We start from the raw sequence: 26,575 nt of genomic DNA, 5'->3' as shown, positions 1-26,575 counted from the left end.
AGAGTAAAGGTCCAGTAGGAACGCGACGTTAAATGAATGCTACTCCGACCCCAACATCAGGACACACGGGACTAGAACTAGAAAGGCACCGATTGGGACAACGAAAATGAACGGTATGTATCACATAGTGTGGTGAGAAGAGAGGGTACTTAAACTGAAGTGTTTAAGCAATTAATTAGCAAAAGGGCACACTGCAAACTAACTGCCTTACAGAAAACTAACACTCATGTTTTGGCACTACAAGTGTATCTCAAAAATAGGTCATACTAGTCAATATATGATTACATTAAGATGAATCAGAAAGTAAATTATAGAATACATACGATAGTGATGCTAAGTTGGTGAAATTTACGGACAATTGCTAAACTTTGTAGCAGTAGATATTAGTTTGATAGAAAGATAAATGTTATAATATCCCGAAAATGGGACTCTCACTGATATTACCGTTTTTAGTGGTGACGGGGACTTTTGCAAGTAAGTAAATTTCTTATATTTTAGCCTATTTAATTTCAAATAACATTGCTTCGTTTATTCTAAAATTGTAGTCATTAAACCCCGATTCATTCTGTGAACATTCATTGACAAAATATAAATAACACATAGGTTTGTCGTTAACAGTAAAATATCATAACATAAAATAACGAAACAGTTTTAACAATTAACAAGGCGCATAGCGTAGTCACTATTTCTATAATTGTTCTTGAATGGGTGTAGTTTTTGAACGACATTTAAGCAGGCTTACAGATTCATATTAAATGAAGATTCCAGCGATTTTTTTTCTAAGGAAATATGTATAGATATGTTTTTCTAACGCAATTTTGATTAGTTATAAAAATCAAAGTTAATTTGTTATAATCTTTTATTATTTCCAGGTCCTATACAAGAATTAGGCAGCACTAATCAATGTGCAAAACAATGTACAGGTATGTTCAACATATAAGATATTATCATTAATAACAAAATATTTGTATGACGTAATCATGTTGTAAAAAGTTAATATACATAAAAGTTAAGTACGTGGTTTGTTTTCTGGAAAAATAGGGTTAAAAGGCGGCAAACGTATCTTCCACTGCGTACGCTAATAATCTTACAATATGCAAAGCAAACAATAAGAATGTAAAATATATTTCTTGTCGATCGTAAATTAACAAAATGCATTCCAAATAAGCATGTAAAATACGCCAACTTATAACGTAAAACGCCTTTCTCTATCACATTTCTTGACCTTATTCTTTTATTAGTAACGAGTCAATTCAGGTATGAAAGCAGAAAGACATATGAATACAGATATGACACCAAAATAAGAACAGCGATACAAGGTGCTTCGGAAGATCAAGCCGGTGTTGACATGTCAGCAAAGGTGTACATCAATTTCCTCTCCAAGTGTGAAATGGTCATACGGGTATGTTGGCATTTGTTAAGAATATAATACGAGGGATTAACAAATATGAATGCAAATAGGTCAATTTTCAGAAGTGCTTAAAGATCCTGTAACTCAATCTTTTATAGTTTTATATTATAAATACAAAGCTCAAATGAAGATTTATCAATATTGTAAGTTCCAAAAAGCATTATTTGTAAAGATATTACCGAATTTACATTTCATGTTAATAAAGGGAGATTATTATAAATTTATTTTCTGTAAAGTCTAAGTCAATTTTTACAATATGAAATGAGTGCACATATTTTAATGACTAAATATAATGTGGACAAATATTTGCAGTAAATTTTTTACATATTCTTCGACGTTTGAAAATTGTTTTAGAAGCATAATTATATACGTATATAAAATTCCACTTAAGTGTGTAACAACCTTATTTACGACATACAGGATCTTTAACAAACAGTGCCAGAATAATAATCTCAATCCTTCAAAATACTCACCACCATATGATATACAAAAAAGAGAAAATAAAAATCCCTAAAGAAAGCCCGAAACGGCAAAATTAAAAATGTTACAGGCTCAGTTTGAGTGAGTCTGTTTATAGACAGTACTGTCAAGTGCAAACTACCGTCCATCCAAGCCCCCTAGCACCGGCTTAAGCAGAATTCAATACTTAAACATGAAATGATAAAATTTTGAAGTAAGAAACAATGGAAAATAGCGCAGCCGAGATTTTTGCGTTTTCTTCTAGCGAGGTGTTTTTGAGCCTCGGAAATAGGAAAAAAAAGTCACGAGGGGTAAGATCTGGCGAATAAGTAGGGGGATGGAGCTCGACAACCTTTTCCTGTTTCAGATATTCTAGTACAATGACCGGCTTTTATGACGAAGCATTGTCATGCAACAACCTGACACCAAGGACAGCAGTTGCTGTTCGAAGGTTTTTGAAATATATCTTTAATTTATGAAGGACATTGCCTTTGTAAAATTTGGCATTTAAAGATTTACCCTTTGGTACGGCAATTTGAATAGCAGGACCTTAATTGGTAAAGAAATGTACATGCATGATCTGTGTGACGCTTAAAGTGAGTTTGCTATGCAAGGTCTTTGACTTCCTTTGGTTGTCCACATTTTGTTACGTAAATTTCGCTTGGACTCATAAAAGTGAATCCACGTCTCTTCGCCAGTGATGATATTACGAAAGATCGATTGCTGTATTTAGGGAAATGTTTCACCAATTCTTGTTTTAGCTCTTTTGTAAGGAGACGGGTTATACATCTTGATCTTATCCTTCTCATTTTTAAATCACGTCTGAGAATTGTATGAGCGGCTCCTACAGACATACAAAAGCATTTTAGCTGTATACCTAATTGTAAATCTTGCATCAGTAGCAATCAAATCCTTTACTTTTTCAAACATTTTTGGCGAAGTTTCAGTGTTTGGATGGCGTGCATGAGGTGCATCTTTTACTGAATCCACACCACTTTTAAATTTCTTACACCACCATGTGTCGGATGAAAAAGAAAGTTCATTAATCACATAAACACGGCATATTTCATTAAATATGGTTTTCGCCTGACTACCACGAATACAGCGGTTATTGATTTGGACCTATTTAGACAGTGAAAAGAGAACCTTTTCCCAACCATTTTAGCTTTAGTATACACGAGTAGATAACATTCGAGCTATTGTCAAAGTTAAACTGAACTGATTTACACATGTATTGTATCAATTGAGAGTTTACACAACCATCTATGTGATACATATATATAGTACGTGCAAAACGTGGTTAAAAGCGAGATATTGGCCTAGTTGCATTCATATTTGAACGCCCCTCGTATTCTTCTGCCTTTTGTGGTCATGAATAACTTCCGAGTTTGAACCATGACAATGTTAAATTACATTTATTCGATACAAATGGTTTAACATTATAAAACAATCTTATATTTCGGAGAATTGATGCATTAATCTAAGTGTTTTATAGACCTTATTTGTTAAAAGAACATTAAAATTACTTATAGATGAGTGACGTCAAAATGTCAGAGCATGACCCAGAGACATCAACCATGAAACCAATGACCACAGAGCTCATTTTTGAACTGGAACGAAATCCATTGGTAGTCTCTTTCCAAGATGGTAAAATCGAGGAGTTGTGTCTGTAAAAACCAGAATCTGACAAGATCTTAAATATCAAGAGAGGTATTCTGTCCCTTATCCAGAACAATATGGATGACATCAACAAAGACCAAACAGTCACTGAAGTAAGTCTCAAACCAATTTCTTATGTTCTTCAATACAGAATGGCTTCTTTACATTGGTGATGTTCTTTCTGTAATTTATTTTGATTTTCAGGAAAAACATGTAGATCAATTGAAAAGTGAAAAAGTTCATACTTATTCAACACAAACATTAATCAATTGTTTCCAAACACTTTTTCATTATAGAGTGACGTTTCTGGTAATTGTGTTACTGAATACACATCTAAAGATAATGGCTGGTACAACAAAATAATCAAGAAATCCAAAAATCTTCTTGGATGTACAGGTCGCCAAAACAGTAACTCAGCCATCCAGGGCATTCCTTATTATTCTAAGTCAGTAAGTAACGTTATAGTATGTATTGATGAAATTTCCTTTTTGTTTTTTATATACATAATTTATATACGACTGAAGTATATATTAAAGATCCTGTGACACAATTTTTTTATGGTTTAATATCATAAATATGATGCTCAAATTAAGATTCATCAATTTTGTAAGTTCCGAAAAGCATTATTTATAAAGATATTTCCGAATTAAACATTTCATGTAAATAAAGAGAGGTAATAAAAATTATTGTCTATAAAGTCTCAGGCAAATTTTTAAATATGAAATGAATGCATATATAATATAATATATAGAAATATTTGCAGTACATATTTAACATATTCTTCGATGTTTGAAAATTGTTTTATAAGCATAAGTATATAAAATATATATACATTTGTATAATTTCACTTAAGTGTGGTATACAAGTGTGGTTAAACTGTGCTCTGGTGAATTCAATGTGACTTGCTCTCGAGATCCGAAGTGAAAACTACCAACACCACCACCACTGATATACAAACTCAATTACATCATACATGATGTTTAACTTCTTTTTAATTCAAAAGTTAAAATGTCTATTTGATATGAATCCTATAGTCATTTCAATAACAGGATGTACAGACTCTTCCCCTTATCAAGAGTACACATGAATGTCAGCAAGAAATAGTATCAGCAACTGGGCGTCTTCAAGTCGCAAAGTGTACGGAACAACACAAATTTGTACCTTTCTCCAGATTAGACAGTGGAGCCACAACACATTACACTCAAACCTTGACTTTTGTTAAAGAATATAAATCCCAGTCAAAACCAGGTAAAATGGATTTTGGTATTTAAATATAAAATTCTCTTTTTATTTCTGTCAACAAAAATAATGAGCAAAGTGAATATCTGTAATTTCTTTTAAACGCCTTTATAGGATCTAACTGTATTTTCATTTCTTTGTTTCTCATCAGAACAAGTTTCTGTAAGAGTACCAGTTCAGTTCCAACATTCAAATGGAAACGATGAAGAATACACAATAAAGGACATAGAACAGAAACTGATGGAGATTTGTGCAAACACAAAGAATGGAGTGACCCCAGAAACACCAAAATTATTCACATCATTGGTTTATATCATGAAGGCTATGGAATCTAACGATCTTCTGTCAATTTATAAAAAAGTTAACAGCAAAGAAATCTGTCCAGTTAACAACGACATAGTAAGGTTAGCGAATGTGCATTTAAATTAAATTCATACGCTTGCCCTGAAAAGAGAATTACATGTATTTAAAACTCCATTGCAGAAGCTGAATAACGACTTTCAGACGACTTAATATTGATAGATACTTTAATTCCTCGATATTTGGAGAGCAAAACATATTTACAATTAAATACATCAACTGTATATACATATGTACAAACAAGATACACTTTACTTCTATAAATAATGCATGCACAAACATTAATATATAAACCATTCGATTATTAAAGCCTTGAATTAGTATTTTACGATCTAAATAATTCAATCCAAATTACTGATAAGCAAAACAATTTAGTCCACTATAATAATGACCAATAGTACAGACTGATCTCCAGTTAAATGATCTTGTCGAAAACGAAATTAATATACATTACAGGAATTAAGTCAGCAAAATGGCCTATACGTTTAATAATTTGCATTCTCTCTGTACCAGTAATCTTATCAATAGCTATTAACAATTAGACATTACAAGAAAACAATTGAGAACGCTTTTTGCAACAGTATAAATACAGGTCAATGATTTAATTCAAATCTATCAGTTATATGCACTAAATTTCACGATCCATAATTCATGTACATGTCTGTATTAAGTTTAAACAATTCACACACTAGCTTCACGAGTTTAAAATATTTAAAAGTTTGGCTTGTTGTTTCGAGAGCTAAGCCAAGCAAAAAAACTACATCTGGTCTGATGGTAACAACTGTATAAATGAAATGTATCTGCTGTACCCAAGATTTTCAATAACAGTTCCCCCTAATTTTTTACGTGTGTCTAGATTCTTAGGACAGTAGCATATTTGATGTTGCACAAAGTCTGCATATAAACAATTACATTTGTCACATTTCCAGATATATTCTATTTAGAGACAAAGCGCGATATTATGTACACAAGTTTTTTGCAAAGGGAGAGTAATCGAGGGTTATTCCTACACATACACCATAATGTGCAAGGGTTATCCCCCATTGGTAATATTGGTGTTAACACTTGAATCTGCGCTGTAACTGCTCTAATTAAGTCTTCTTTCTTTGGTTTGATTACATATTCATGTAATATTCGTTTCCATGAAGATTTTGGTGGAAAACTACTGTCTGTAACATATGAGTTAATAACTTCACTCAACCCGTATTTCAGAAGAATACAAATAATTGTCAGGAATATACCCTTGTGTTTGATAATCAAAATTTAAGTAGTGAAACAGTCTATTGTTGAATAACTGCTTTGCCAAGAAAGTGTTAGCTTCCTCAGTTCGATGGAAGACTCTAGGCTTATCATATCTAACGCACTCAATGCGAAATCCGTTGACGTTGTAATTGGTAAGAATTGTATATGTTTGGCACAAAAACCATGAGATAGCTCAAGACGTAGTATTTCTGTTGCAGACAATGAGGACCATAACTCACAGCCATATAAGGCCTTTGGAATAACTGTTGAAGTATAGATAATTCTGGACGAAATGGGATTCAAACCCACTATTGACTATTTTCAGGTATGTCCCTCTCAACTTGTTACAAGCACTATCAAGAAAATGATCAGTTTTCAACCCCAAATGAACATAAGAATTAGTTTCCCTTATAACACTATTACCGAGATAAAACGTCCTGTTGTTTGAACTTACAGTATCACGCTCATTAAAGACGACTATACCGCCAAAGTTTTGAGTAATTGTTACAAATATCAAGCATTTGTTTAAGACCCTGAACTGAAAATGATATAAGTAGCATGTCATCAGCAACAGCAGGTGTACTATGTCTTGTGTCATACACACAAATTCCACATCCACTTTGCTCTAATGCACCCAAGAACGCATTTATGTACACAAGATACAAAATTGGTGAAGTCTTTCCTTCTTGTCTTGTGCCTTGAAGGACATTAAACCAGTCGGAGTGATTACCTTGATATCGTGCACAGCTTGTCGTGTGAGTATACATTGCATTGAAAGCTAAAAATGTAGTTTTATCGGTACAAGTTTCAAAAAGAAGTTTATAAAGCCAAACTGTATCGAACGCCTTACGTCCGTCCATAAAACACACGTACGTTTTCGAGCCTAATTCGCGAGCAAATTGTATACTTTCTCTGAGTATTAGGCAGGGTAAACCGTTTTGAAATCCTCCTTGTTGCCTATTCAAAGATTCACTTATAACGCACTTTGATCTTGATAATAAAACAGATTAAAAAAGTTTAAGGATGACTGATGAAAGTGTTAATGCGCGATAATTATCAGGGTTATATTTTCTTTCTTTTGTTCCCACCTTTATGTAAGGTCACAATTACCCCTATTTTTAAATATTCCGGGACAAAAGCATTTCTTAACATCCATGTGAACATATTGGCTAACACAGGAGCGAATATATCCTTTGCATAAATAAGATGTTCATATTGAATCTGATCGTATTCACCAGACGTCCCCCTGGAGCACTGTGTTATAGCATTTTTCACTACTTCCGGTAAAACCGTAGCTAATGTATCCGGTTGCAAAGAATGTTTGCATCCCTTTAATTATCAGATATAAAAATCTTAAAGTTTGTGTCATAGTCATTATCATTATTTGGTGAGTATAAGTCTTTAAAATATGTGTACCATCCATCAATTATAAACTTCCTGTCTCTAAGAGTTCATCCATTGAAATTTATACCAGCACTTTGACATGTTGAGAAGAAATATTCTTTTTGCGTCGATTTATCATTTACCAAAATTTAACGGAATCGACTTCCGCTGTCCGGTCAGTCTCAGAATTAAGTTCTAATAAATATTCATTAACCCGTAGTCTGTGTAGTCTTCGGAACTTGCGTTTCGCTGCTTTATATTTTGAATTTTCCGGGTTAGTAGTATTGCGAGGACGTCCTTGACGACACCATTCCTGTCTGAGAATTTTTGTCTCTTGATGAGCAACAGTTAAATTATCATTCCAATACGGTTTGAGTTATTCTTTAAAACTTTTTTTGGGAGAGACGCATTTGCACATGAAATGACACTTTCTACCACTCCAGCATACACAGATTCAATTGCAGGTGTATCAAATTCACAGTGTTCTAGTTTCATTAAATTACCGTCAGCCATCAACAATTCATTATAAGTATCTATATGCATAGTATTACATTTACCCCAATTAATGATTACAATGTAATTATTATAACTTTCTTCTCTAAGAATCAGAATATCAATATCACATAAAATAAGTCTATGAGAAGATACATTTAAACAATTGTCATCAAAAAATTCACAATGCTTTACACAGTCTTTTAGTTCTACAGGAAAACATATAAAATCTATTAATGTTTGACTTTTACCATCAAATGAAACATATGTGTTATGTTCACCCTGAAAATTTTCTGTTACATTTACAGGAGAGATATTTGTATCAACAAGAAAATTATACAATAAAATATCTCTTGTACGTTTACTTAGATTGTCATACTTAGCATTGAAATCACCTAAGAAAAGTACAGTTCCACTGTTCACGTAGGTACTCCAAATGTCATATAATCTACCAATATATTCCTAATACAAATTTATTGACTGATTTACACATGGTAAATTTACCTGAAATATATAAAAAAAATATTGACTTGGTGAAATTTGAAATTGCACACCGATGATTCTGTCATCGTCTATAGTTAATGGGACTACATAGTCAGCATGGCGTTTATGCTACATCATTGCTACACCACCTTTTCCGACCCTTCTATTACTTGGGAGTGAGAGATCTTTATCACACGCTACGTGAGTACAATAATCTGATGACATAGTATCTATAAAATGGACATTTTGTGGAGATAATTAATGCTCGGATATACCACAGAAATCTATATCATATTTTCTTTAGCAGTCAACTAGATAAGACGCACAAGACATTAAACATGTGGCTAGTATTCATCACAATTAAGTATGTATATAAAGTAAAGACACTGAACATAATTCTTATTATCATATCAATTGAATTGTGATTGTTCTAAGCGATTTAAGCCATGATTTGTCTGTCATGAGCATACCCGGAGGTATGTCACGTGCCCATGTTAAGCGTCTGCTGTCACTTTCATCGTCACGTTGTCGACGTAATGCGTCACGCGAGAGCCATACACGACATGATATTCTATTTGGCTAGAAATTCCTTTTTAACACATAATTCGCCCTATCGTCACTTATAACATACAATCTAATTATAAATTTATTTCTTGAATGTTTGACAGGGAATATCCTTACATTGGTAACACATGGGCCTTGACAGTTAACGTATGTTGCGATTTCTTGCACTTATATGGAATCGGTATACCCACTTACATAAGAAAAAAAGAAAGTTTTGAACTACGACGTATCTTTGTCCTAAACCCATCGTCGCGACATGTCGTTATATGCACTGGTATTGGGTGCACTTACTGGTTGGAGCATGTCACAGTTCGGTAAGCTCCAATTTCACCTTGGTCATCACAGTATGACATACTCTCTGGTATTGAACCATTTACATTGTTAACAGCATCGTGAGGATCAACTTCACTGGAGTAAAATGCGTTGCCATTGAAATTCACTTGTTCACCTACAACATTGCAAATGCCTTGCGAAGAGTTGTGGTTGGTTTCGTTTGTTTTTTCAATGGTCACTTCCGGTACATTCTTTGAAAGCATAGGGGCATTTTCATTAAACGACAATAATTTTTCAACAGTTATTATTATTCCCGAGGTATCCAGAAAGCTTTCCAGAGAGGATACGCGTTCGTACGCGTTCGTCAAACTCGAGAGGACAGGTTCGAGCATCTGCTGCAACTCATGTGTCACTATAGATTTCATGCTTGTTTTACAATTGGTATGTGCTTACTGCATTGAGAAACTTCACATTTAATTGTCTCTACGGATTGGCACATTGTTTTTATTTCAGCCGTTCTAAACTTTTCTGCAGCGTACATTGTCTGTTTGATATGCAAAATATCGGCTTGTAGAAACTATATCTTTAATAAGACCGATTTCTATTGGCACCGTCGCATCATTTTCAGACCCTTTCTTTAATGGTGTTTTCAAGGGCGTCTGTCATTGTAAAGGTCTAGATTTGGGAGAAATGGAATTGTGGTTTATTTTAATTAAGATAATCCATATCCATAGTGTTAATACCTCTACCTACCATGGAATTAATTATGTGAACTATACATAGCGTAATACTTTCATATTATACTTTTTACTCATTTTCCAAACCATAATCCAAAGGAAGACCTAATCTGTTTTTCGTATACACTTTTCGTTCAGGTTATCTAGCTGGGGGCACTGTGGTGAAAAGAATGAGAACATAACGGTATATAAATGAATGTACAAAATATCTCACAAAACCATCTGTTTATAAATACCATATAATATTATTATTAAACCACCGTATTACAATGTTCTCCTAACGAATATTTATACAATCGCATTTCAAATCGCATTTCGTTATATATTTGTATAATTATGCATAACTGTATGAATGTATGTATGATTTTCCAAAAAAATGGGGGTTGCACATTTGTGAACCCGAAGCCGAAAAAAAGGGAAAAAACAACTCTTGTCTACACTGATTAGAGCATAGATATTAAGCATTAAAGTTTGAATATAGAAATCAACTCCAGTTTCAATTTAAAAATGTAATATTTATATGTAAGTATGTAATATGAAGCATGTGGCATTTCTAAATTGACCTCTACACAATATACATACATCATGAAAAAAAAACAAGTTGTTGATATTGCAGACTTATTATTTTTTGTAAAATAATGTCTTATTTTTGAATGTATTTTTGTAACACAATGTTCTTTTTAATATTGAGATTCGCGTTACTTGATTGGATTTCATTGATATGAAAATAGAAAATATGCTCATTACTATAGTCTGTCCCATTAAAAAAGGAAATGAACTTTTGCATGGTGTGAATTAACAACTTTGAATTAAAAATAAGTTTTTTGTAAATGAAAAAAAGCAACCCTCGAGATTTTTCAGGATTTTTCTCGTAACGTGTCTAATTTTCTTGTAAAAGCAAAGTTTAATTACTCTATGGCAAGTCTCTAGCTGTTGTTTATTTTCCGTAGCAATTGCCGAAGTACTCTTCATTTAAAGATGAACGGGAGAAAGCACGTGTCGTGTTTCTAAAACGTACATGATTTTCTCGGGGTCGTTTCATGATTATTTTACAAAGCTGGATCTACAAGATGTAACAGTTAAGTTGCAATGCATGATAGACATTTTTATAATATGAATAATAAATAAGCAACAAGAACATCGGGTCACATGGTGCAGATCTAGAAATTGCACTTACTTTTAAGCTGAATAGAATCCCTATGAATTTCGAAATCGATCTTTATAAACGTCACGACAAATTCGCATGCTGAAGATTCTCGCATATGCATTTAGAAGAAAATGACATATTGTTTCTGTTTGACCACAAGCGCATGAGTTTGAATATTTTTTCGGAAAAGATTATCATTTAAGGAACTACAGTCAAGTCTTAAGCGATTATACAGGATTTGAAGTTTGCGAGGTCCTGTGTTATTGTAATTTGGGGTTTTGTGTGGGTTAGAAAGAAGTCGCTTGAATTGTTGTAAAGATTCTGATAATTTTGTATTCTGAGGGAGCGTGTTCCAATAACGGATACTAGACGGGATAAGAATGTTTTGGATGGAGACGTACCGCATGCAACATCTTACGGGGTTTATATATCTCAGTTAATTAGATTCGCTAGAGCTTGTAGCAACGTAAAGGATTTTAACGAGCGAAATATTTTCATTACCGGTAAGCTACTAAAACAGGGCTATCGCTATTATAAATTACGTAAATATTTTACAAAATTTTACAATCGTAACTTTGATTTAATTTCAAAATTCAATAGTGATCTAAAAACACTTCTGCGACAAGGGATTAGCCAGCCTGATTTTTACGGGGATGTTGTTTACAAACTTCGTAAGATCTTGGATCATTGTAATTTTCATGTTGTGTTTACTAAAATTACTAAACGTTTTATTACAAGGGGTTATGACCCTACTATTTTAAGACATACCGCATGCATAGTGTTCAACCCATTTACAGTTGGACACTACGCTTTCCTCTTTTGATTACATCTGACGGACCAAGTGGGAGACTATATGATGGACAGTTCTTAAAGCCCTTTGGGACTGAATTACCTTAATGTTTGTCTTCTGTCTTGCTTCGTCGGGCCCTTGTAGGTGATTTTCTTGTTGCTCTGTCTTCCTTTAAGACATCGAGTACTTTTGTTATGGTCATTGGGTTAACTTTTATATGTTTCTACATAATCATTTTTGTGTTTTATTTATTTAACCTTTTGTAACCATAACAACTGTCGGAATTTCACTTGGCAGGGATTCATTTTATTTACACTGTCTTGTTTATAGGAACAAAGTGGGGCTAAGAGCGAGGTTTGGTGCACCATTAACCGGTTTAATCTCCCCAGTAGTCATTATTATGCTGCTGCCCGTTCCAAGGCGGCGCCCCTCTGTGTTCCTCAGATGTTTGTCTGTGTTATTTTATACTGTTTTGTTATTTGTTATTTTATACTTTTGCTCGTGTCTCTTGTTGTTTCTCGTCTACGGTAAGTATCTTCCCCTTTGTCCCTAGTTTTTATTTATTCCCCCCTTCCTCGTGTCTCATGTCCCCTTCCCCTGTGCCTTTTGACTCTATGGGCCTAATATTAAATCATTTGTTTGTTTTCTTTTAGTTCCTTATCAGTTACTAATTATTTATTCTTATGAAGTGGTTTGCCTGCCCGTGCTCTACCTTTTGCCCTGTCCTATTTTTCTTTAGGGTCCTCCTGAGCTCCTTGCCGCTGGCGCTTGTTGCTGGGTCGGGTGGGGGCTGCGTTCATTGAACGCCGCCTTTCCTTGTCGATCTTGTTTATCATATTTGATAAAAGGATGTCCGACAATAGATAGGAGGAATATCAGAGGAGTTTCTGAAGGTGTATCTTTCGTTTTGGTATGTTGGGATTAGACTGTTTAAGTAAGTAAACCTAGATTATTTCGTATTTTGTAAATAAAGACCAGTTTGTGATTACTTCGTCGAGTTGATTTTTATATTCACAAAAGCAGGTGTCAAGTGCTGGGTTGCAGCTGTAAAAAGTTGCCCCGTACTTCAGTGTTGTTTTATTTTTCTGGTCATTCGGGATCATTGATGCCAGCACTATTAAGTGTTGAGAATTGAGTACCGCTCAAGCCGGTGCTAGGGGGCGTGAGGGATGTTGCACATATTCATTATCCCTCATGTACAGACTCAATCAAACCGAGTCTGCAATTCTCTTGTAATTTTGTTGTGATTAATGCTTCCGAGGGATCACTTTGTTTCCAGATGTTGATAATGATTCCCATTCTAGTTCGTCTTCTGGCAGCCTCGTTTTTAATCATATCTAATTCATGCTTTACCAATGTGGCCATACCACGTGACTTTTCGGGTACGGAACATGCTGATTTTTCACCCAATTCAGATATGTTTTTTATTCATAACTTATTTATTGCTCAACCGATTTTGATCAGATAAGGCGCAGAGTACCCTTAATTATGTCAGCTTTCCACGGTATATCAAAAATATGAAAACCCCTAAATGGTTTTTGAGAACATTCGAGTACAGTTTTCTTCTCATAGCCGGGGCCGAGGGTAACGGTACACACTCATTTGTCATAACAAGCGATTTCTTGCAAGTCATATGTTTTTTGACACTATTTTATAGAAAAATACATGTTAAATCTGATATATTTACTATGTCCAATGTATCGAGTGAATGCAGTGATGTTTTAGCATATTTTCATAAAGTTATGTTGAAATGGTACGGAACACACTGTTATTTAAAAAGATACGGTACACACACAATTTCTGTCTTTGAAATAATTCTAAAAATAAAATATATGAAAATTTAATTTAAATTATAATATGAGTGATTGTTTTCATAGTTTTATTTTATTAATTTAAACAAGAACCATGGGATCTGTTTTTGCAATGTATCATTATGCTTACTTTTCAAATGTTAATATGTATTTGTGCATTATATTTCAGGAGTAATTGTCCTACTAGTACTTAAAATTACCTAGGGTATGTTAAACATTTCGATCTTCAAAGAATCATGTAGTTGCGATTCAAATGATAGTTCTATAGAAAGAAATGTTGTTATAATGGTGTGTTTATTGTTGTTTATTGTTGTTGTTGTTTTTATGCCCCCCTTCCAAGAAGAGGGGGTATATTGATTTGCTAATGTCGGTCTGTCTGCCTGTCTTTCGGTTCGTCCGTCGGTCTGTCGGTCTGTCCGTCGGTAGACCACATGGTTTCCGCTGATAATCTTGAAAAGTATTTATCACAAAGTCTCATATTTTACATAGTGATTGGTCATAACTAGTAGATGACCCCTATTGATTTTGGGGTCACTAGGTCAAAGGTCAAGGTCACAGGGACCTTAAATGTCAAAATGATTTCCGCTGATTATCTTAAAAAGTACAATGAAGTATGTATCACAAAGTCTTCATATTTCACACAGTGATTGGTCATAACTAGTAGATGACCCCTATTGATTTTGGGGTCACTAGGTCAAAGGTCAAGGTCACAGGGACCTTAAATGTCAAAATGGTTTCCGCTGATTATCTTAAAAAGTATGTATCACAAAGTCTTCATATTTCACACAGTGATTGGTCATAACTAGTAGATGACCCCTATTGATTTTGGGGTCACTAGGTCAAAGGTCAAGGTCACAGGGACCTTAAAATGTGAAAATAATTTCTGCTGATTATCTTAAAAAGAATTCATCACAAAGTCTTCATATTTCACATAGTGATTGGTCATAACTAGTAGATGACTCCTATTGATTTTGGGGTCACTAGGTCAAAGGTCAAGGTCACAGGGGTCTTAAATGTCAAAATGGTTTCCGCTGATTATCTTGAAAAGTATGTATCACAAAGTTTTCATATTTCACATAGTGATTGGTCATCACTAGTAGATGACCCCTATTGATTTTGGGGTCACTAGGTCAAAGGTCAAGGTCACAGGGACCTTAAAATGTGAAAATGGTTTCCGCTGATTATCTTGAAAAGTATTCATCACAAAGTCTTCATATTTCACATAGTGATTGGTCATCACTAGTAGATGACCCCTATTGATTTTGGGGTCACTAGGTCAAAGGTCAAGGTCACAGGGGCCTTAAATGTCAAAAGGGTTTCCGCTGATTATCTTGAAAAGTATTCATCACAAAGTCTTCATATTTCACCTAGTTATTGGTCATAAGTATTAGATGACCTCTATTGATTTAGGGGTCATTAGGTCAAAGGTCAATGTCACATGGGCCTTAAATGTCAAAATGGTTTCCGTTGATTTTTCCATAATTGAATACTTCCATGTACCCATTTTTGGCAAGTTTCTTTAATAAAATTACCAATTATGTGAGTCAATGGCTAGAAAGGGGGGTATATGTGTCGTTCGACATTCTTGTTTTTATTTCTTTTAGTTTTAGTGAAGTGTAAGATATGTATTTTTGCTTCCTCCTGAAAAAAAATAAAACAATGTCATGACCTAAATCGCTGAAAATATCATTACTTGATATCATTATATATATATTTATATTTTGTTAATAATAAGTAAGTCACTAGGTACAGTTTTGCAGTATCATGGTCATGTTTGATTAAATCAAAACACAGAAGGCGCTGGATTTTTTTGGGTCTCAGAATATCAGAATGGCGAAGGTTATGAGATTACAAACCAATTTGTTTTTGTATTGTGCCACCAATGCTAGCGCTGTTTCCAGTGTTATAACTGTAGTAAATTGGCTATAATGCTTATTGCAACACTGATATTCATTTCAATGTTTATTTGGCTTGAAAAACAAACAACAAAAAAACAAAAATAAATAAAAACATGAGTTGCCTTAAATGGGATTTGAGCTCAGGACATCTCTCTCTCTCTCTCTCTCTCTCTCTCTCTCTCTCTCTCTCTCTCTCTCTCTCTCTCTCTCTCTCTCTCTCTCTTTCTTAACGAGCGTGTAATTATCCCCTCGACCACAGGGAAGTTACACGATAAAAGCCTGAAGAAACCATATCATTCTAAATTAGAGTTTGTAACCCTTATTTATTTCGTTTAACACTGGTGTAAATAATCATGGAGCTTATTATTGCATGTATATCTGTAAAGAATGACACAATATTTGAAACTTTTGACCAATCGGGAAGTACTTTTCTTCCCCTGATATGGTCTTTGCTGGATTAAACAAAACCAGTCATTCTTTAGACCATTGGTTAATCTTTTGTAAATCAGCGTTTGATGTTAGTTCGGGTTTATTAACGATAAGGGATAAACGTGTGTCATCTGCAAAATATCTGACGTTGGCGTCGATATCAATTACAATGTCGTTTATAAATATATGGAAAAGCAGTGGACCGAGAATTGATCCTTGAGGAACACCAGCCCCGACGCAAAGAAGAGAAAATGATGATCCTTGTACAGTGGCTCTTTGCTGCCTTTTCTATAAGAAGCTTTGAAACCAAAGATATAACTTTGTTCTCATTTTTCATTTTAATGATATCATTAATAGTCCGAGCATGATTAACAGAACTTTCGTCAGTTCTAAAAATACCAGCACGTTCCATAAAAAGATTAACTCGGGTAAACATAGGTAACTGCAAGTGATTAACCAAATAATTACATTGAAAGTTATACAAGTTATATTTTGTGAGATGTTATCTTCGTTTGACTGTAAAGCACAGTAAGTAAGACTGCTTATTAATATGAAAGTGAATTAAGCTAGCGGGTTCGAAACCTGTTGGAAACTGTTTTAATTTTCATTTAAGTTTTAATTCTTTTTTTTCTAGATTACGTAATTACTGTCTAACAAAATAAATATATGATCACGCATTAGAACCTAAAGATATTGTATATTTTGTGTCTTGAAATTTGTTAAAATATTCATGCATTTGTAATATGAAATGAAAAACATGTAATAAAGAAGGTGAAGATACTTCGTGAAAAAAGTAATATAGATACATCAATAAAAAAATAAACAAAAGGAATTATCGTTATGTAGTTTCGTGTATATGTATGAAAGAGAAAATAAAGATAATAAAAAAAATGGAAAAGAAACTTTTTTGAAGCCTGTTACTTTCCTGTTGAGGAGTAGGTTCTTTCTGAGCATAGTGCTCTACCGATTGAGCTATTGCGACATTTATTATTTACTTATAACGTACAAGCATTGAGATGTGCATCATTTCATTTACCTATATAGTATTAATATGGACAGTTCCGACTATAAATAGATATGAAGAAAGATCGATATATCGTGCTCGGATTATAGCTATTGATCAGTAAGTAAATAAAAATAATCAATATTTTATAATTACCGAGTACATTTTCAATTGTGAGACGAACCCTAAATGACGTCTGTATGGGCGCCGTCAGGTTAAACCGTAAGTCAACGGGAAAAACATAATACTCTTTTTTTACGTTTTATTGCGATCAAGTGATAGCATTCTTTATTAGTCTAACAATTAAAGGGAAAGGCAATGTGAGAATGAAAAACTGATATCAGAAAAAGACTACTATACATAGTTATTCTGCAAATTTTCTGCGTTCAAATTATGATATAAAACACTTGATAAGTTGATAACAAACCTTAAATCGCTAAATCAGCGATTTCTATAAATCGGTATGTGCGGCCATGTTTGCTTATTGGCCGTATAAAAACAGGTGCGCGTGATGTCATTAATCCACATCAAATAATTGTCGAATCGAATCGTAGCGAAAGATAAAGATATTGAAAAATATTTACCAGACAAATTAATTTTAAACAGGATGTGTAGGGAAGAAGACTTTTTTGTTCAAAATGCGTCACAATATCCAAGAAAATAAAACAAAAAAAAAAACAGAAAAATAAAAAAAATCAACGATCTACTTGAGCACAGGTCACACCACTTCAGATCATCGAGTGATGCCCGTTACTCCAAACAATACTACGTTCATTGAAGTCTCATTTTAATGTTATTAAACACTATTTCACATATTTGATAAATACATGTGTTATTATTTAACAAAGTTTCACAGTCAATAAATGATTTCAATAAACAAAAGCACCAAAGAAATACTGGCATGTTAATGATTGAACGGGATAACAATCATTATACTTATAAAAAGATTCTTAATAGTAATAAAATTCGTTCAAGTTGATTATGTACCTCAAATAAAAAGGTATGGATATAGAATATGAAAAGTATAAATTGTACGCAGGTCTGTCTATCAGAGGTCAACGTTGTTGCTGTTATTTATTTACATTTGAAACTTATTGTAATTGATGGTATTTATAATAAGGTTTCATAATACTGTTTCATTTATTTATTCATTGTGATTGATGACATAGCATGACAAAGGTTATGCATAAGATATGTATATCACTGGATTTAGTTTCGAGTATACGCTAAAAAAAGATACATGACCGGCGACGTACCCGGTTCACACATGCAAAGGGGAGCTTGTCTAGCGAAAAGTTCAAAATGAAAAGATGTATCGTCAATTTGGAGGAGTTTACATTTCAATTTTAAAACTCAAATTGAATTTACCAAATAAATCAAATGGTTTATCTTTGAAAATTATAGAATCATTGCTCAAATCATGTGGTCAGGGATTATCGGCAAGCTTTGTTATCAGGCAAATGTTAATTAATTAATGTCGATGCGTATTCGATTAATTAAATAAAGAATTTTCAGTTCAATATGATGTATTCATACACTTTATTGATTATAATATAAAGAAAAACTTGAATGGAAGATCCTGGTAATTAAATAGGTATCAACCATCCATTATTGGGGAAAATTTCAATTTGACAAAGCATCCATATTTTGTCCGAAACAGGTGATAATTTCTGTATCTACATACACTTCTTATCTATAACTTTGGAGATAAAAAAAATGTCATCGCATTTTTGTAAAATCATTTTAATACATGCATGTATGTGAATATAATGCAAGTAATAAGATTAATAAGTTGTTCATCAAAATTTATTTTCGTTGTACCAGCGTGGGAGTAATACGTATTATTACATGCTTTCGGTGGTTTATAGGAATATATCAGTGATATAAAACTGATAATTTCATTGTTTTAAACAGTGAAATTATCAATTTGATAATGTCACCGTTTTAAATTTAAGCCCCTTACGTTGTTTCAATGAAATACCAGCGTGCACAGCACTGGAAACCAACTAAATGACGTAACGTCGTAATTGACGTCACGTTGTATTATTTGGCACGCTTTTCATTTAGTATTAGGTTAAATGTCTTTTTAAAACGTTTCTTTGCATATAACTAAATGCTGCTCCACTCGTGAAATATACCTTTTGGTGCTCACTCGGTGAAATATATATTTCGATCTTACACTGAACTAAACAAATATCCTCTAAATAATCTCCGTCTCGTTTGTCTCAACATGCTTTACAGTAGATTGGTGTTTATGTAGAATTTTATGACAGTCTATAAATACTTTTGAAAAACCATGGCTAAAGAGCACGTGATTTTTAATTGAACAGAAACAGGCCAATCGTAGAACGGTTTACATATCATCTTCACACATCTTTTTGAGATATAGATATAATTCGAGAACTTTAACATATTTTTCTACCACTGTAATACAGAATGTATGATACTATCCTGTAAATAAGCAAATATATATGAATGCCATCAAATAGCATGAATCAAATGCAAATAAGAATCTATTGCATAATATATTCAATAATTATTAAATTTCATTTGGGGAGCACCAGCTGTTATGCTTTTATCTGTAGCAATGCCATTCAATATTTTTTCAAAACCACACAAACAAATATTCTCTATATTATGACAAATATTAAACATGCCTGTATTTATCACATACCCGTGCCGATTTTGCGACTCCGTAGATATGGTATTGCACGGCCGTGCCTATATTTTGACGTGACGTCATTAGCGTTATACAAACATAGTGTAAAGACGCGCTAAATGTTAGCGTTATACTATAGGCGCGTCAACGAAAAATTACTCTTATTTCACTTTAAACGGTCTTTATTTTGGGTATGTGGTATATAGAATATTAAATTCGTGTAAGTTCATTACTGAATTTATTGCACTTTTTATTCAACTCGTGCAATAAATTCAGTATTGAACTTACACTCATTCAATATCCTCTATATATGTCATAGCATGGTACACTTTTTCCTTTTCTTTTTTTTTCCGAATTTCTAATCATTTTATTGAGCAATCTAAGGAAAAATGAATTTCACATTCGATAAAGTTAACGTTACTTAAATGATAACCAATTCGTATAATCTATTAGATATAATAAAACGAAAACTTTGAAGAGATCGAATCGTGTAATATCGTTCTTTATTACATGCTTTTCGGTGGTTTATAGAAATATATCAGTGATATAAAACTGGTAACTTGACTGTTTGAAACAGTGAAAATACCACTTTGATAATTTCACTGTTTTGAATTTAAGCCCCTAACGTTGTTTCAGTGAAATACCAAAGCACAGTACTGGGTACTAACTTAATGACGTGACATCGTAAATGACGTCACGTTGTATTATTATTTGGCGCGCTTTTCATTCAGTATAAGGTTTAATGACTTTTTAAAACGTTTCTCTGCATATAATAAAAAGAAAATTTGTTTAGTTAAGTGTAAGATCGAAGTATATTTCACCTTGTGAACACCAAAAGTTCATATTTCACGAGTGGCTGCGCTGTCTTTCGACCCTGGTTTGATCAGAATTTAAGGCATTGATTCAAGGCTCAAAATCGAAATGTTTTCCTAAAATTCTACTTTCAGAAAATTTTTCCTTGATGCCATTCCAATGTCTGGCTCAAGAGAGACCCTCAAACTGATGGTTCAACTTCTTGTCAGTAAACAAGTTACAGGTCTTTGATGCAGATATGTGGATGGACCACCTTTGCTTTTGTCCAGAACCCATCTATCGATATGCTTGCAGATTTGCTAAGGTAAACGTACAGCAAGAATGTTCATGAAAGCATTTCTAATTCCTCTGGGATCTTAAATTTTTGCTCATGGTATTCATGTTTTAAAGTGGCATTTACTTTATAATAAGTAACAAGGGTTTCTATATATCAAGTTAAACGTTAGGAGCTGTGAAACTGCATGTTTGCACTTTTGTTTTGCTAACAATGGGTTCAAAACTAGTTCACACCGAATACAATAGGGGCTAACAAAAATAACAGAAAAAACTAGGAAAAAAAACCTACCTTTCAAACTTTGAGTTTTTTTTGTAATCTAAGGATTGGCGTCCATGAGGGCCGCCATATTTTAAATTAATACATACAGTATGTCGCACACAAATTCAATAATTCAAATTATTTGATATTCCAGAGAAACATCGAAGCGGAAGATATCAAGGAGAGAAAAAAATATTTCTTTGTCGAAAAAAAGTTTTAATTCTTTTTAATAAAGATGTAATTGGAGATATTACTGATATTGTCATATGTATTACCTCTTTATATAGGAATGTATTTTCAACACAAATATTTAACTATTACAACCTAAAATTTTTAAAGGATAAACATTACATTGTTTCCTTTATTATAATCCATTTCTAGCGTAAAATAATTCTTATAATAATTACTTATGTAATATATAAACGGTTTTTCTTTATTTGTCAGCCACTCCTCGCCATGAAGACTAACCAAGAAAAAGCAATGCTTTCAGTCAGCTCTTTGATCAACACCGTTTGTAAGACTAACCCAAGCTGTGAAAACTTTTTCTGGAAATTAAAAAAATTATTTCCTCAATTAGAAAGCCAGATAGGGGACCAACATCATGCACCACAGATTTTTTTTTCAGATAAGACATTACAAAAGAATAAAAAAAATCTGGCGTTTAAGATTTTTTTTTTTTTTTATCAATTTCCCCAATTATAAAAAACTGCTTAAATGACTATCTATCACGAATTGTTTTAAATTTACTACATTTTAAAGAGCGAACTATCTGGAAAGTTCAATAATACAAATTTTTGTAAACACATATATTTCATGATATGTTAATTATCAACATTAAATATTAATCATTTTCCTAAGCATGCAATATGATAAGTATGCTAATTCCAGTAAATAAAATCCTTTATATGAAAGTAACCTTTCTGTCATTCGGAACAAATTTCAGAGTCTTATGGCAATACGCGCGCAATTGGTTTAATGCTGGATTATTGGAAACAACGGGCTATTCCAACCCTTTGTGACAAAAGCTTCAAAAGAACTGGGAGGATATCCAAATTGAAAATAAGAACTTTCTGCTCCTATTTAAAAGCCTTCCCCGTTTCGTATTTCCCAATGCTCCAAAAGCTGGCAATGTACGTATTTGGTTTTTTTTTTAATTATTTAAGAATATTTGTAAAAAGGTTCTTGAGAACCAAGAATTACAAACTATCATGTCATTAAAGACTAAGCGGAAAAATACGGATTGTAAGATGTTTTATGCCTATCTATATTTGTTCTACCGTTTTTTTTGCTGTTTGTTATGTTGTCCACAAATTTTGGGTTTTGTATTGAAGTCTGAATGGTAACATCGAAAAGTGTAAAGGGATTGCCCAGTTTATATAATGATTTAAAAATACAATATAATATTTAAAATTATATATTTATAGATTTGCAACAACCTTATCCTAAAACATATTGTGCATTTATAGCATTCATATTTTCTCCAGAAATCAATGTTGTTGGCTGTTTTCGTTGATACTGAAGAAGATTCTGAAATCCGAATTGCCGCTTACAAGTCTTTGATGGAATGTCCAACTGATTATATTATCAGCAAAGTCAAGGGTATGCTTACAAAGGAAGAAGTCAACCAGGTCGGTTCATATGTATGGTCACATCTTACAAACCTTATGGAAACATCAAATCCACACAAACAGGCAATAAAGTCGGTTCTTGAGGATGAAACGCTTAAAAAAGAATTTAATTTGGACAATAGAAAGTTTTCAAGGAACTACGAAAAGTCTTTATTCATCGAAAAGATCAATGCCGGTGTTGTTGCCGAGGGAGATCTCATCTGGTCTTCTAAGTCCTTTATTCCACGATCAGCGATGGCAAACCTTACGATAGATTTATTTGGAAATGCAGTAAACCTTTTTGAAATAGGCGGCAGATTAGAAGGTCTTGAATATTTCCTGGAATCTTACTTTGGACCTAACGGTTATTTCAGTGAAAATGACGTTAAAGAGGCTGTTGAAGAAACGGCAGTGGATGTCATTAAGTCAGACAAAGTGAAACGTATCGACAAAAGGGTATGTGTTCATTATCCGTACACTTTTATTTTTAATTTGTAATGTAATATACTTCTTTTAAATAAACATCATAAACTGTTAGTTTAATCGCTATATAACGTGTCTGTCTACTTTGTAGAACAACCGTGTCATGGAGGAACTTCGTGGATCTCTCTACTTAAGAGTTTTTGGCAACGAACTCCGGTACATGAACTTCCAGGGTCTTGACTCACTCTTTTCTCAAAACAGTTTCAATATTTTGGATATCATGATGAAACTCAGTAAAGAAGGCGATTATCAATACACCCACAGTTCAATGTTCATGGACAGCTCTGTAATCGTTCCAACAAGCTCAGGTTTTCCACTTAATCTTACAGTAAATGGAACAGCCACTGTTGACTTCAAAGCATCCGGTAAAATTGATGTCATGAAATTGCCAACAATGGACATTCGTGGAATAATAAGACCCAGGTAAAATAGTTTATACGAAGATTTTGCAATGTCAAAGACAATATTGAATATATTAAAGTATGATAGAAACACAAAAAATATTCTGTATGTATTTCTTTATTAACAGAATTAACAAATATATCACCATGCATTCTAATGAAACAATTTTATTTGCTTCCAGTGCTGCAGTTGTAGTGTCGAGCATTATGGGAATCGATGCTTTGGATACACAAATTGGAATCAAAATGGTTTCAACACTCCATTCTAGCACATCAGTACAAGGAAAAGTTTCACTTTCTGAAGGAAAACTCTTTAATGTCGAATTTGATCTACCCGAAGAAAAACAAGACATCATTAGTGTTAGGTAATTGTTTGTTTTTGTTTTCCTCACAGTTAAATATCTACAAAATCCAAAGATTATTCATTGAAATGTATTTGAAACATGAAACAGCAATAATGCAGCATTATTCTAGCTGAGGTTCATACTGAGAGATGTAAAATTATGCCTTATTTATTTGCAGTTCTTCCTTTTATACCGTACATCGTCATTCTGAGCGAGAACAGAAAATGATAACAGAAAACCGACAGACATATAATGCTTGCACTGGTAACAAATTAGCAAAGATAATTGGTCTTGAACTATGCAGTGAACTCAGTTTCCCAAATGCGTCGCTTGTGGAAAATGCACCTTATTTCCCTCTCACAGGACCAATCAAAGCTGGACTGTCATTATACAAACGTGACAAAGAAATGAAAGGATACAAAATTGAGGCAAGATCAACACATGTAAGTGTCATTTCATTTCTTTTTTTTTTCAATTTCAAACAATTAAAATAACATAAAATACTTTATATATAAATATTCATAAACTTATATTTACCACCTTTTCAGAATGCTGATGAAAATGTAGTCCGACTAGCGTTTTCAACACCAAACTCATTAACTGACAGAACATTTGCATTAGATCTTAACCTTAACAAGGCACAAGGCGCTTTTGATGCAAGCTTTAATTCACCCTGGAAGAAAGCAGATTTTAAAGGTAAATTTAATATAAATCTGTACTTAGAAATTTTTGTAACTAAGGTTTAAATGATAAACGCATATATTTAGACGAATTGACCCTATATAGTAATCTAGAGATACATTTATATACATTATACAATTATTTGTTCAAATTGTGTATATGATCAAAATGAACACAATGTTTATTTTATACGTTTAAGGAACATTTGTATACGACAACACAAACAAAGGAATAAGTGGTAAAATGAACTGGGACGGATCTGTTCGTTTTGATGTCAAGGCAAACCTGCAATCTGAAAAATCAGGACCAGGAATGATCTATATACCAACAGTGCATATACTTGCTCCAGGATATAATCCTATCGATCTGAGAGGTACCATTAAATACGCGCCATGGAAGATTTTTGAAACAGATGTTTCACTTAGCGGAATTTACTCAGCTCCTGTTATTGTGAAATGTGAGTAGAAAAACATCTTTGTTAGGTATAAAATCAAACTTCACCTGAAACAAATATTTTAAGTATATGTTAAAAATATAGTAAGATCCATTTTCTTTTTTTAGTTTAAATTAAAATTTGTTCAATATGATACTTAATTATCATGATGTACAAATCAAAGAAATGCCAATTATTGGTTATTTAGATAACAATTAATAACTTAGGATGACAATTAAAAAAGTTATTATTCATGATATATTCATCATTATCTAGATTCCATCCAAAAGAAGGCGAAGATTATGAGTGCTAGTGCAAGTATTCAGTTGTCACCTAAGAGGGTTTACTCAATGCATTCATTTGTTCAAACAACGGAATACCAGAAAAAGTTTTTTTATTATAAGTCACTTATTTCCGTGCGTTCTCCATCTCAAGAGCTTCTTGCGCTGGCTGGGACATTTACAAACCTTTACGGAAAGAAAATTGAATTGAATATATTACTTGACAAAATTATTGATAAACCAATTATGATTAAAGGTAAGTGGCATTGCATAGATAGCAGATTTGCTGTAAATTTTAGCAATTCTGTTTTTATCTTTCGCACTCATTTTATGATCTAAGCACGCGCATTCTTAAACTTTACACGGAATAACACGAACGGTATTGAATTTGAATTATAACTTATTTGAAATAATATTTAATTATCATGATGTACAAAACAAAGAAATACTAAAGTAAGTGGCATTGCATAAGTAGCAGATTTGTCGTTATTTTAGCAATTCTGTTTTATATCTTTTGCACTCATTTTATGTCTAAGCACGCGCATTCTTAAACTTTGGTCGCTATGCACGGAATAACACGAACAGTATTGAGTTTAAATAAGTTCGATATAATAATAAATCATGTACAAAACAAAGAAATACTAAATATTGTGTATTGTTATTTTTATTTAGATTACAATATAAGTTGGGATGATAATTAAAAAGATATTTTTCATGATATATTCATCATTATCTAGCTTCCATCCTAAAGGAGACGAAGAATCTGAAAGCTAGTGCAAGTATACAGTTTTCACCTAAGACGATTTATTCAATGGAGTCATCTGTTCAAACAACGGAATTCAAGAAAAAAATTGTTTATAAGTCACTTATTTCCGTGCGTTCTCCTTCTCAAGAGCTTCTTGCGCTGGCTGGGACATTTACCAACGTTTACGGAAAGAACATTGAATTAGATTTTGTA

The 26,575-nt window shown here is 33.0% G+C and overlaps 1 protein-coding gene across 1 annotated transcript; it reads left to right on the top strand.

The window, feature by feature from the left end:
• Positions 1 to 407: 407 nt before the first annotated feature.
• Positions 408 to 26,301, top strand: LOC132731845 (apolipophorins-like). The gene is given in 17 exon segments (XM_060718123.1): positions 408 to 474; positions 873 to 923; positions 1,242 to 1,402; positions 3,403 to 3,642; positions 3,826 to 3,978; positions 4,579 to 4,777; positions 4,920 to 5,172; positions 20,987 to 21,075; positions 21,623 to 21,678; positions 22,854 to 23,450; positions 23,569 to 23,900; positions 24,061 to 24,243; positions 24,401 to 24,665; positions 24,771 to 24,918; positions 25,103 to 25,360; positions 25,613 to 25,905; positions 26,290 to 26,301. Coding segments are annotated over 17 exon segments (3,342 nt in total). The 5' UTR covers positions 408 to 422.
• The last annotated feature ends 274 nt before the right edge of the window (positions 26,302 to 26,575 follow it).

This window comes from Ruditapes philippinarum, unplaced genomic scaffold (assembly GCF_026571515.1).
Source record: "Ruditapes philippinarum isolate M1 unplaced genomic scaffold, ASM2657151v2 ctg7890_1_1_1_1, whole genome shotgun sequence".
NCBI lineage: Eukaryota > Metazoa > Mollusca > Bivalvia > Venerida > Veneridae > Ruditapes > Ruditapes philippinarum.
This window is presented reverse-complemented; position numbering and strand designations above follow the sequence as displayed.